Below are 12,864 nucleotides of genomic sequence, written 5' to 3'. Positions count from 1 at the left end.
ATATTCTCTTCCTTTTTCTACCATTCAGTTGTAGATAATCCAGTAGAAATCCTGAGGCCGCTGGGAAGGGGAGAGACACAAGGTAGATGGAGCCTCTTCCCATGAATTATTGGCCTCCATGTTGCTCCTCTGGCTGAGCTTATACCACAGAAATATGGGGGGTCACTGGACATGGAAGCTAGTGTTGCCTACACATGCACTACATTTGATGGCAGCCCTAAGAGCTAGGTTTACTGGAAGGTTTCTGGATTAAGGAACCCTATCTCAGAGCGGTCCTGCACATGACAGTGGCCTAGAAAAATCAGACTTTCTAGGCCATTAAAAGAATATCAAGTGGAGAGACTTTCATCAAAGGCACAGTCACTTACAAACCAACAAATAACTGACATCCTGTATTTAGCTACGGAAGATATAAATGGATCGTGTAATTGTATTCACCCATACATATTATACGCATCATTGCTTGTGTGTTAATTTTGTTTAAAAAACAAAATATCCTGCTGGTATGATCTAGGTAAACAGACTCTTAGAAAACATGATGAGCAATGTCTGGGGGGAGAGAAGAAAAAGTTGAAGAAAATGAACTAAGATTTTCACTTTAAAGTGACAAATTGAAAAATATTTAAGGTTGGTTGGATGAATATACAAATGATACATAATGGAAATTTAAGAAATGTGTATTTTGAAAGCCAAGATAAACAAACCAGGATGCATTTTAACTTGTTCTTGCCCTGCTTTCTAGATTCCTATATTCCATATTTGGAAGAGAAAATAACAAGTGAGGCAGGAAGACTGGCTTTTCTTTGGGAAGTGGTTATTCTTTTGTAGGTTAAGGGATTTGGGCTATGCTTCAGTTCTCTGGGGGGACTTTATTTAAAAAAAACAAAAACAACTTAGGTTGTTATCCTTGAAACAATCTTCATAAAGGGTTCAAATTTGAAGTGGTAAGAAACTTTGGTTTCGAACCTAAAAATGCATCTGATTGCATTTTATCTTAAATTTCAGCCTAAGGAGCACAATTAGGAAAGGAACTTCCAAAAATCTTTCCGTTTATAAAGGCGTATTCATTAGACTGCAACATTTTCATCCACTTAATAATGTGAATTCCTTTAACACTCGTTGTTGGTTTAATCCAGTGTATGTGTATGTACTTTTCAGGTGATTTCATTGTCATTTTGTGTGGCTTTTAATTTGGAACCCCAGACTGCATAGGGAAAAATAATGTTTTTGATATGATACAATGAATGGATATCCAAGCACCAACCCACTGCCACTGAGTTGCTTCCCATTCATAATGAGTGACCCTATAGGCAGGCCAGAGTATAACCCACAGGGTTTCCAATCTGTATGGAAAAGAGCCCTGGTGGCACTATAGAATAAGCACTGGATTACTAACCTAAGATCAACCGTTCAAACCCACCAAGGTCAGAAATTCAAACCCACCAGCTGGTCTGAGGAAAAAAGATGGCTGTTTTTTGTTTGGGGTTTGTTTTGCTTCTGTAAAGATATGCAGCCTCAGAAACCCTAGCTAGGGGCACTATGAGTCGGAATCCACGCAAGGGCTGTGGGGTAATCTTTCCAGAAGCAGGCTGTCACATCTTTATTCCAAAGAGGGGCTGGTTGGTTCAAACTTTCAACCTTTCAATTAACAGCTGAGCATTTAACCGCTGTGCCACCAGGGCTCCTTCAGTTACATGCAGTAATACTCAAATGTGTATTTCTGATAGTTGAGATTTGTCTGATTGGCTTAGCTTGGTTGTGTTGTTGTCGTGTGCCATCAAGTCAGCTCTGACTCATAGTGATCCTGCATAGGCTTTCCAAGGAGCAGCTAGTAGGTTTGAATTGCCAATCTTGTTGTTAGCAGTCCAGTGCTGTTTCTACAGTGTCACACCTAGTGCTGCCATATACAAATGTCACAAGTGTGAGGCCTTAAAAACTGATAATGTATTGTTTACTCACAGATTTGGAGGCTAGAAATCCAATTCAGAGCATGGATGTAGGGTAGAGTTCTTTCTTGTCATTGGCTCAGGCATTCCTTGACTTGTGGAGGGATCTTTACACACTGCCTGTCTTTCCCTGTGTGTGTTTCTATGTTGACTCTGCTTTTTATAAGTCTCCACTCAGAAGAGATTAGATTTAGGATGCTCCCTACTCTGGTAGGGGTCCTGGTGTGGTGTCGTGGAATAATGCACTAGACTGCAAGGTCAGTTTGAAGCACAAGGTCAGTGGTTCAAACTCACCAGATGCTCCTTAGAAACACTATACAGGGTTACCTTGAGTCAGAAGTGACACTTAACAACAACTCTGGTACGCCCTCATTAGCATAACAAAAGAAACTTCCTACTTCCAAACAGGGTCATATTTACAGGTACAGGGTCAGGACTTCAATATAACTTTGGGCAGGGTGGGGGCAGAATAATTCAACTTATATTAACACTATACACACAGAACTTTTATAAATTCAACTTTTCTTGATTTCTTTAAAAAAAACAAAAACCCCACAAACATACAAAAGTACATATCATTTATAATTACCTTTGCAGTATAAACAAGTATACACCTGACTGAAAAGAACTCCTAGTTTAATGAGGTATCTATCAATGAGCACAAAATCCTATGGACTCATGGAAGTAGCAGTCAGGAAACAAACGACGTATTGCTTTAGGCAAATCTGCTCCACAAGACCTTTTTAAAGTGTTGAAGAGCAAAGATGTCAGTTTGAGGATTAAGGTGCGCCTGACCCAAGCCGTGGTATTTTCAATAACCTCATTATGCATGCGACAGGAGTTCTGGTAGCGTAGTGGTTATGAATTGGGCTGCGGACCTTAAGGTCAGCAGTTCGAAACTACCAGCTGTTCCGCGGGAGAAAGATGAGGCTTTCTGCTCCCATAAACATTTACAGCCTCAGAAACCCTGTACAGGGTTGCTATGAGTCGGTTCCGACTCCACGGCATATAATCACCACTACCATATGCAACGGCACTTAACAACAGCAACAACCATATGCATGCGAAAGCTGGACAGTGAATAAGGAAGACCGTAGAAGAATTGATGCCTTTGAGTTATGGTGTTGGAGGAGAATATTGAAAGTGCCATGGGCTGCCAAAAGAACCAATAGATCTGTGTTGGAAGAAATGCAGCCAGAGTGCTCCTTGGAGGCCAAGATGGCCAAACTTCGTCTCTCCTACTTCGGTCATATTGTCAGGAGGGACCAGTCTCTGGAGAAGGATATCATGTTTGGTAAGGTTGAGGGTCAGAGAAAAAGAGGAAGAACTCCAACAAAGATGGATTGACCAAGTGGCAGCATTGATGGACTCAAGAGTGGCAACAATAGTGAGGTTGGCCCAGGATCGGGCAGTGTTTTGTTCTGACTCGATGGCACCTAACAACAACAACAACAACAAGGTTGGCAGTTTAAACCCACCAGCTGTTCCTCAGAAGCCCTATATAGTGTTTCTATGAGTCAGAACTGACTTGACACCACTTAACAACCACAACAAGTATGTGTTTCTGCTTATCTGTAAGTAACAATAATGGAGATTTAGCTATTTATAGCCCCAACTCAACTCTTCCCTAGCTAGATCCTCAAATGCCTCCCAAATGGCCCCAGCTCTTCCAAGACTTCTCACCATGAAGGGAAGTGTGTTGGAAGAAGGAGTTCTGAACCAAGAAGAGACAGCACTCTTAATAAACTGTGGCTAAATGATCTCACTTTTGCAAAGGCTACAAGATTACATGAAAATATATAAACATCGAGGGGGGGCCCTCCCAGTATCACGAAAGGGACCCACCAAGTGAGAGTTAGTTCATCACTTTCAGGAGGCTCCTACCTCTACATATGGATGCTCTTTGTAATTTGATTATTTTTGAAAAGCTTGTATTACAGAAACGTTCAAATGGATACAAAAGAATATACAATACGTCACCATGTACCCCTTACTCAACTTCAACAAATATCAGCTCAAGAAAACAAATTTCTTCTGTATCTCTATTCATATTCCTCCCCATCCCAGATTATTCTGAAAAAAAAAAAACAAAACCCAACCAAAAAGTCTAAATTTACTATTTCATCTAATTATTTCTATCCATACATACATGTTTAATGTTTTCCTTGTGTGAGATTTTATGTCAAATTTATCAGTTGTTGCTAAGTGCCACTGAGTTGGTTGCAACTCATAGTGATCCTGCATAAGGTTTCCAATGAACAACTTGTGGATCTGAACTGCAGACCTTGCAGTTAGCAGTCCAGTGCTTTACCAACAGCACCACACCTAAGTGGACCTTGAGAGTTTGTATGGAGGTTCTAGTAGGGGAGTGCAGTTACTCGTATACCCTTGACAGTAGGACAGTTCTCCTTAATCAGGGAAGGTCGCCCACTTCAACTGAGCATGCGACTTCAGAAGGGATGCACATGGAACAGTAAGGCAGAAAGGGGCACCTTTCTAGCCAGCCAGATCAGTTGAATCAACCCTGTTGATCAGTGGGGTGACAGATGTGGCAGTCAGATCATCCTCACAGTTAAAGGAATGCTTGTTTTGATCTCTGTAAGGAGAATTGCATTTATTTCTACTGTTTCTCATATCGGAGACCCAGTCTAATTTAACACTACTCTTATTTGGACACTTAATAAAGACATGAGATTTCATTTGAAATGCCAATTCAGTTTCCTTCACGGTGTTACTGTGAGTTGCCACTGAGTCAGCTCTGGCTCATGATAATCTTATTGATAACAGACATCTTCATGATTGTTGGTATGATTGAGTTTGTTGTTGTGGCTATTGTGTAGTACCTTGCAACCTGAGGGGTGCATTTTCCAGGACTATATTGGACAGTGTTCTCCTGTGATCCATAAGGTTTCCATTGCTTAATTCTAGAAGCTGGCTGACAGGCCTTCGTCTACAAGCTCCACGGAAACCTGTCGACCATGACTGACCCTGCTGGTATTTGCAATACCAGTGCCTTAGCTTCCAGCATCGCAGCAACATGCAAGCCATCACAGTCCAATAATCTGAGCAACAGGGATGGTTCTTTCTAATCGAGCTATGCATAAACCTCCCCTTCAGGAACTCCCAAGTGGTTTGTTTTGTTTTTATCACTAGTGTTAGTCATTAATCAACTCTCAGATATATCTATAAATATACACAGAAAGACACATGCAATTTTTCTCTCTATTTCACAGTCTTCTAGCCTAAACCAAGCCAACTTTTTCAGCCCTGGGGACAAGTCTATAAATAAGGTATTAAAGGATGAAATAAGAAAAATGCATGAGTGGTCACCTAACATGTTAATAGTTAAGGAAACCAATGTCACATCCTATTCCACATATATGCAGGTTTTTAGATAACATTTTATATTGTCATTATATGTCATATCATATTTAGATATTATAACATATGCCTAAAATAAAAATATTCAGGTTTACTGGACCAGTTGAGACTAGATGACTCCCCAAGACTATCACCCTAGATACGCTTTAAACCCTACACCATAATTTTCCTTTGTGGTCATTTGTTAGCTATAACAAATTCACACGTAAAATAAAGAATATCACCCATCGGTAATGTGTTTCTTTATACAAAAATCAATTATAGGAAAGCAAATGGTCAAAAATGACTCTAAAGTAAAGATGGTAAGGGGGCAGGGAAACTAGAGTCCTGGAACTGGTCCAACCAGACAGACAGAATGAGAATGATGCTATATTGTGAAAATTATCACTGAATAATTTGTGTACAAATTGTTAAATAGAGACTAAGTATATTTGCAAACTCTCACATTAAACACAATTAAGTTTTTTTTTTAAATCTCATTTCCAGCATTTGCATCAAAGTCAAGAGAAAGAATTTAAGTTGGTACTTTAGTTCCAGAAGCATACCTACAGTATGACAAGTTGGTGGCGCATGCCCTGGTCACCACTGGAGAGGGTACCATTGGACAGTTTCTATTAACCATCACAGTTTTGAGTTGGAGATCATTCAGCAAGTTTAAACTAAATTAAATAGGTGCAGTCAATTTTCCCTAGATACACCCACTGGGGAGAAATGTACTATTTTCACTAGTAAAATAAAACCTGTTGGGACAAGTCACCTTAGAGAACTTTCCATTCCAGCCATCAAGGCTGGTGCATGAGAGAGTGTATGAGCCCACGAGAGAGTGCTAGTCCATGCCTTGGCTAAGAAGTGCTGTAATTGCTGAGAGTTGTGATGAATTCCTTCATATGCTGAGAGTCCACACTGGGCTCGAATCCAAGCATTGTGGGGTATACAAGGCAAGCATGGTCCCTATCTTCACACAAGTTATGATCTATTGAGAAAGCAAACAAGGCAAGGAGTTGCAATAAAGTGTAGGAATTCTTACAACAGAAGAATTAGTGCAGAGGCTTTGGGAGTACAAAGTCAAGGGGCTGAAACCAGGGCAGCCTGGAAAGTGATGCTGAAGTTGAGAGGCAGCATTCTTCTTGGTGTGATTTAATGGTATTATAAGGATTACTCTACGCAGAATGGAGAAGAGACTTCGGTGCGGTGTGCCACTGAGTTGCTTCTGACTTACAGTGATGCTATATATAGGACAGAGGAGAGCTGCTCAATGGAGTTTCCTCAGCCAGCTTTACAGGAGTAGACCCACAGGGAATAGAGCTGCTGGTGGGTTTCAACGACCACCAGGGCTTCTTTCCTTGAGATAAAACAAAACAAAACAAAACAACGTTGCTATCAAGTCAATTCTGATTCATAGCAACCCTATAAGACATAGTAGAACTGTCCAAGAGGGTTTCCTAGGATGTAATGTTTACAGAAGCAAACTGCCACAGCTTTCTCTCAAAGAGTGACTGGTGGGCTTAAACTACTGGTCTTTCAGACAGAAGCTGAATGCTTAGAACTGTACCACCAGGGCTCCTGGAAAAGACTAGTAGGGACAATTTTGAGGTAGAGAGAACCAGTACGAGACCCCTGCTGCTGTTACAGACAAGAAAAGAAGGTTTCCTGAACTTAAGCAAGGGCAAGAAAAATGGGCTGAAATAAACAAATTCAAAAAATGTTTCTGAGCTAGCACCCACAGGGCTCAGTGATGAATTCCATGTGCACAGAGGCATGTGTCTCTGAATGGAAGGTGGTGTTTTTTGTTTTTCAGTTTTGTGGAGTTGGACAAAGAGTTGAGCTATTTGACTTCAGATTTTGATTTCAGTTTATTCTCCAGAGGCAAAGAAACCTCTCAAGCTAGAATTTGGCTTTGAGATTCATGAAATTTTTAAGAATGTGTACAAGTGGTGCAATTACTGCCCTAATTTACGGGACCGTGCTGTGCCTTACAGCTGAGAAGCAAGAATACCTTTGTCTGTTCACGATGTTAATTAAATTACCTCTGACTTTGGTTTATGTTCTTTAGTAAGAACTCTTAAAGTTGGGCAAAACGGATCAGGGTTATGTAGTAACCATAAGCAAGGATTTTTATACCAAAAATAAACAGAGGGATACAGACATAAACCCATAAATGATGTGGGCTAGAACTTTAAAGAGCCATGTATTGGCACCAGGACCAGGAGGGCCCTCCTAAAAGGGATCGGCTCCTGGGAATTCTCTCTAAAAGTGATTTATTTCTGTCAACGTTCTTCTTCAATGTAAACATACGCAGTCACATATATTTAAATTTCTCAAGACAGTTGCCTTTGATGCTTTTTGTTTTCAGTTCCCAGAGCCTTTATTCTCTTCATGGGAGTAGGGAGGGGTGGCAGCAGCTCCTACGTGTACAACACGAAGCCATAGTTGGCATTGACAAGCTCCTCATCTGTGCGCAGTCCATAGAGCTCACCCACCGTGGGGTCACCCAGTGTGTCGTATGGAACATGGACTTGCCCACCTTCCAGTCAGGCACATCCTTCATGACGATGGCCTCCTCCTCCAAGTTCTCCCGCAGCATCTGCAGGGCTCTCCGGTCCTTCTCAGCCTGGAACAACGGCACCAGGGCGATGTGGGCCTCTAGGTCCTCGATCTGTAGCCACCTGCGCTCTCGGTTCCACTTCATCATCCTCCAATACCCAAAGAGCGGAGTCCCAATGCCCACAGCAAACATGCTGTAGCCTGGTGGCGCAGTGAGCTGCAAACGGAAAAGTCGCCGGTTCCAGCCCAACACTGGCTCAGCGGGAGAACAATGCGGCCAGCTGCGAAATGACTTACAGCCTCAGAAACTTTATGGAGCCGTTTTACTCTGCCCTGGCAGGCCGCTGTGAGTCAGAATCAAGTCGACCGCAGAGAGTGGTGGAGGAATATTATTATTACTGAAGTTATGGGGGATCCGGGACTCAAGTCTCTCGCTGCACAGCCTGGGAAATTGGGGCTCGCTCGCCATTTCGCCCTTGTCGCGACGACCCAACAGCCCAAGACCCAGACACCCCAGCACAGGGCGACACTGACCCGACAATCCCCAACGGGGCAGGTTCCGCTTGTATTCGACCGCTTGTATTCGATGGGGCCATAGCAGCCCTGGTGAGGGCATGTCCTGCTTCACCTTCGATGCCACCATGCTTGCAGGGTTCTTCACTTCAGGCCGAGGGCAGAAGTTACTTAAAGGGCAGTCGTCACCGCCATGATGAGTGTTGACTAAGACCCGAACAGTTTCCGACTTGGCTCTGGGAACAGGAGCACTCATGCAGTTCCCCGACTCGCTGCACGGTTTGGCTCCTGTGGCGTGGCTGAGGGCGCTTTACTTCCTCTTCTCCCAGACCGGGCGTTGGTGCGCCCTAGTCACGGCACTAAAAGACCTCGCAGTCACCTTCCCTTAGGGGTGCAATGTGGAAAGTTAGGAAGCTCGAGAGCTGCTCCCCCAGCCCCGCCTGAAGGAGCCCCCTCTCCAGTTTCTTCCATCTTAGTTAGAGAGTGTGCATACAGCCCAGGACTCCACATGGCCACCGGCTGCGACTAGGAGTAGGGTAGCTAGCTAGCCCAGGTCAGACTCACAAGAGCCGTCCAGATGCCAGACGTAGATTCCACTCACCAACGTGGTCCGAACACCCGGCTGGGGAGTTCCTTCTCCAGAACTGGGTCGATCTGGGTACTTATGAATCACAGAGCTTGAGAGGCTTGGGCGCCTGCAGCGGGGTGACGCCAGCAATCACGTCACAAGGCCGAAACTGTTACCGTGGCAATAAGAAGCACCTTGGCGGCGGGGAGTGGGCACTTGAGGGTGTGGGGGTGCAGGTGCCTAAGTTAGGCTCGAGATCGGAGTCTGGCCGCCCCCCGGCAGCAGCCGCCTCCTGCTCCCCACGCGCCCCGAGTGCCACCATGTCGGGCAATAAACTCCTGAGTGAACTCGGCTATAAGATGGGCCGCACGATCGGAGAGGGCAGCTTCTCCAAGGTGAAGGTGGCCACGTCCACAAAGCACAAGGGCACAGTGGCCATCAAGGTGGTGGACCGGAGGCGCGCACCGCCTGAATTCGTCGATAAGTTCCTGCCTCGCGAGTTGTCCATCCTGCGGGGTGTGCGCCACCCGCATATAGTGAACGTCTTCGAGTTCATCGAGATGTGCAATGGAAAGCTGTACATCGTGATGGAGGCAGCCGCCACCGACCTGCTACAGGTAGTACATCGCAATGGGCGGATTCCCGGAGAGCAGGCGCGCGACCTCTTCGCGCAAATCGTGGGCGCCGTGCACTACCTGCACAACCACCACCTAGTGCACCGCGACATCAAGTGTGAGAACGTGTTGCTTAGCGCGGATGAACACTATGTCAAGATCACAGACTTTAGCTTCGGCCGCGAGGCGCACGGTTACCCCGACTTGAGTACCACCTTCTGCGGCTCGGCTGCCTACGTGTCGCCGGAGGTGCTGCTGAACATCCCCTACGACCCCAAGAAGTATGACATGTGGAGCCTGGGTGTTGTGTTGTACTTCATGGTCATCGGGTCCATACCCTTTGACGACTCGGACATCGCTAGCATGCCTCTGCTCCAGAGTCGTGGCGTGCTTTATCCCGACGGTCTCGAGTTGCCCAAGCGCTGCAAGGCACTTATCTCCAAGTTGCTGCAGTTCATGCCATCGGCCCGACCTTCGGCCGCCCAGGTAGCACGCAATGATTGGCTGCGGGCAGGAGCCTAAGGCTAATCACCAAGACTCCTGCCAGAAGCGGTCACCCCGGCACTACGATTGCACGGTGCACGTGCAATGGACACGCTCCCAGGCCTGATGCTTTACTTTTTATGTACTCGGTAAATAACTTCACCAAAGAAGCAATAAAATAAGTTACGGCCGTTTTCCCTTGAATTCTATCTTCCTTGTACAAATCTTCCTCTAAACATCTGAAGATTATCTGGTGATCTTTCTCTAAAGAGATTTTTTTGTACCGCATATTCCTAAATATATTACATACACACATACATATATATATATATGTAGTGCTAGTATGACACTGTAGGCACTGTAAGCACTGGACTGCTAACCACAAGTTCAGCAGTTCAAACTCACCAACTGTTCCTGGGAAACCCTATACAGGGTTGCTAGAAGTCAGAACTGACTCGATAGCAATTAACAACAACAATAACAATGGCAACTATATGCCATTATTGTATTATCTCCAATCCTTTATCAAATTTGTTTGATTGTTTCTGTAATGCTTCCATAAATTCTTCTTTGTTGTCCCCAACCTTTCAGTCATCATATTGTTGTTATTAAGTACCATCGAGTTGGTTCCAACTCATAGCGACCCTGTATAGGGTTTCCAAGGCGTGGCTGGTGAGCTTGAACTACCGACCTTGTGGTTCAAACCAACCTTGCAGTCTAGCACATTAACCCACAGTACCACAGGTACCTACAAACATATTCTTGAATTCTCTCTCAGATATTTTCAACGCCTGTTTTTCCACAAAAATGTTTTCTAGCTCTACCTTTTGTTCACTTGGTTGAGTCACCCTATCTTGTTGTTTTGTGCGAACAGAAATTGCTGCTTTTGAAACATTGTAGTGTTACTGGATTTGTATTAAGTTGATGATTGTATGTTGGTGTGTTCTTAGGCACTCACCAACTTCCTCCTGGTTGGGTGTGATCAGGAGATGAGCTTGTGCCATGTTCTCTGTTTGCTGTTTGTGCAGCTCAATTCAGGCTGAATTTAGCTGGTATTACTTGTTGTCATTGATCTGGTGGATAGCTCTTGCCCAGTGGGTGGGTCTATAATGGATGAGGTTTCTGTCTTCTGTTGAGTGAGGCAAGAAGAAAACACACACACACAAATAAGAAGGAAAGGAAAGCTAACACAAACCAGCAAACAAAAAAATAATAAAGAATAAACCAGGCAACATATAGAAAAAGCATACAAAAACCAAAGAGCAAAACAAGGGAGAGGAAAATAAATAATAAAAAGAGAAAAATAAAAGAGAAAGAACTATAAGAAAGAAAAAGTGAAAAGGAAAGAAGCCAGAAAGTAGTAAACCCAAACACACACACAAACAAAAAGCAAAAGCAAGGAGGGATTAAAACAAAAAGAAAATACAGTAGAAAGAAAGAAGCAGAAGCAGTTGGGAAAGAGAAACAGCTCCCCCTCCCCCCCCAAAATAAGCAGAAAAGATAAAAGGGGAGATCAAAAGTTTAGAAAGCAAGAGAAAGAAAGGCAAAGGAAAAAGAATAAATGAACAAAAATAATGAAAGGAAAAAGCAAAGCAGGGCAGGTAACAGTGGGTAAGGGATGAAATAATAACACTCAACCCTAGATGTAGTGCCTGTAGGATTGTTGTTGTTGTTAAGTGCCATCGAGTAGGTTCCAACTTGTAGCAACTCTGTATGGGGTTTCTGACACACAGCTGATGAGTTTGAACTATTGACCTTGCGGTTCAAACTGACCTTGAGGTCAAGTGCTTATACCACTGTGCCAAATCTGTAGAACAAGGTATTGTCTATTCTGAACACCCAATCTGGAAGTAGTTTGTGCAGACCCCAGGACAGCTGGGGAATCAACGTATTTCCATCCCAGAGGGAAGTTGAGAGTAAGGGGTCCCTCTAGTCCAGCACTGACCAGAACTGGCTCTGTGGGTCTAGAATACGTCACACCTGATTCCAGGTCCTGGGGTTCAATCTGACCTCAAAACCCAGAGAGCAGGAACTTCCCCAGGAGTGTACAAGGATGGGGGCTGGTCACTCCTCTGGTCACCAGAGTAATGTGGGGTACAAGAAATCAAATAAAAATCTTTTTGCCCCTTTATTTCCACCAATAAGTCATATCCCTTTGTGCTACTTATTGCCCTCTAATAAATCTGAAAATCTAGGCTAAATGCATGAATTTTTAGAAAAACACGACCTACCTAAACTAACACAGAATGAAGTAAAAACTTGTACAGACCTATAACAAAAGAAGAAACGATCAGCTCATTAAAAACTCCCAACAAGGAGACTTCCGATTTGGGGGCAGGGAAAGCAGAAACAAGCAGTGAAAATTCCTCTACCAAAATGCCCCAAAAAAGCAGAGAAAGAGTGATCTGCAGAAAAATTGTAGAGCTTTGGATCTTGTTTACGGTCCCGGGCGCCAGTACCCAATGCCCATTGAGAAGAAACTTGTCTGTGGAAACAAAATATGGTGATTTCTGAATTCATCCAGCCTCCACACGGGCAATGGGGTCACAGCCAAGCTGAGGCAGCTATCCAGCACTAGAAGCCATGGAGCAGCACATCTGAAGAGAGAGGTGTGACTGATTTTCCATCTATCACTTTTCATTTTTCACGTATCTCTCCTCTTCACCCTGATCCTGCCCTCACTGCACAGCCCAGACGCTTTCAGGTGGGCGGGAGCACACCCTCAAAAGGATCCAGCATTGCACCCAGTTTTCCAACAGCACAGAGAGGAAACCTGCAGGCTGCTTCTTATGACAAACCCACCCCATAGTTTACC

General features: G+C 44.1%; 1 protein-coding gene and 1 pseudogene across 1 annotated transcript; one reads left to right on the top strand and one right to left on the bottom strand.

Moving 5' to 3' along the window:
* Nucleotides 1–7,732: 7,732 nt before the first annotated feature.
* On the bottom strand, nt 7,733–8,514 carry LOC102816174 (annotated as a pseudogene).
* Nucleotides 8,515–9,272: 758 nt separating this feature from the next.
* LOC102831934 (testis-specific serine/threonine-protein kinase 6-like) lies at nt 9,273–10,088 on the top strand. Its single transcript, XM_006835698.1, has one exon. It carries the CDS (start codon nt 9,273–9,275, stop codon nt 10,086–10,088), a length of 816 nt encoding a protein of 271 aa, XP_006835761.1.
* Nucleotides 10,089–12,864: the final 2,776 nt, after the last annotated feature.

Source organism: Chrysochloris asiatica, unplaced genomic scaffold (genome assembly GCF_000296735.1).
Source record: "Chrysochloris asiatica unplaced genomic scaffold, ChrAsi1.0 scaffold00018, whole genome shotgun sequence".
In the NCBI taxonomy this organism is placed as follows: domain Eukaryota; kingdom Metazoa; phylum Chordata; class Mammalia; order Afrosoricida; family Chrysochloridae; genus Chrysochloris; species Chrysochloris asiatica.
This window is presented reverse-complemented; position numbering and strand designations above follow the sequence as displayed.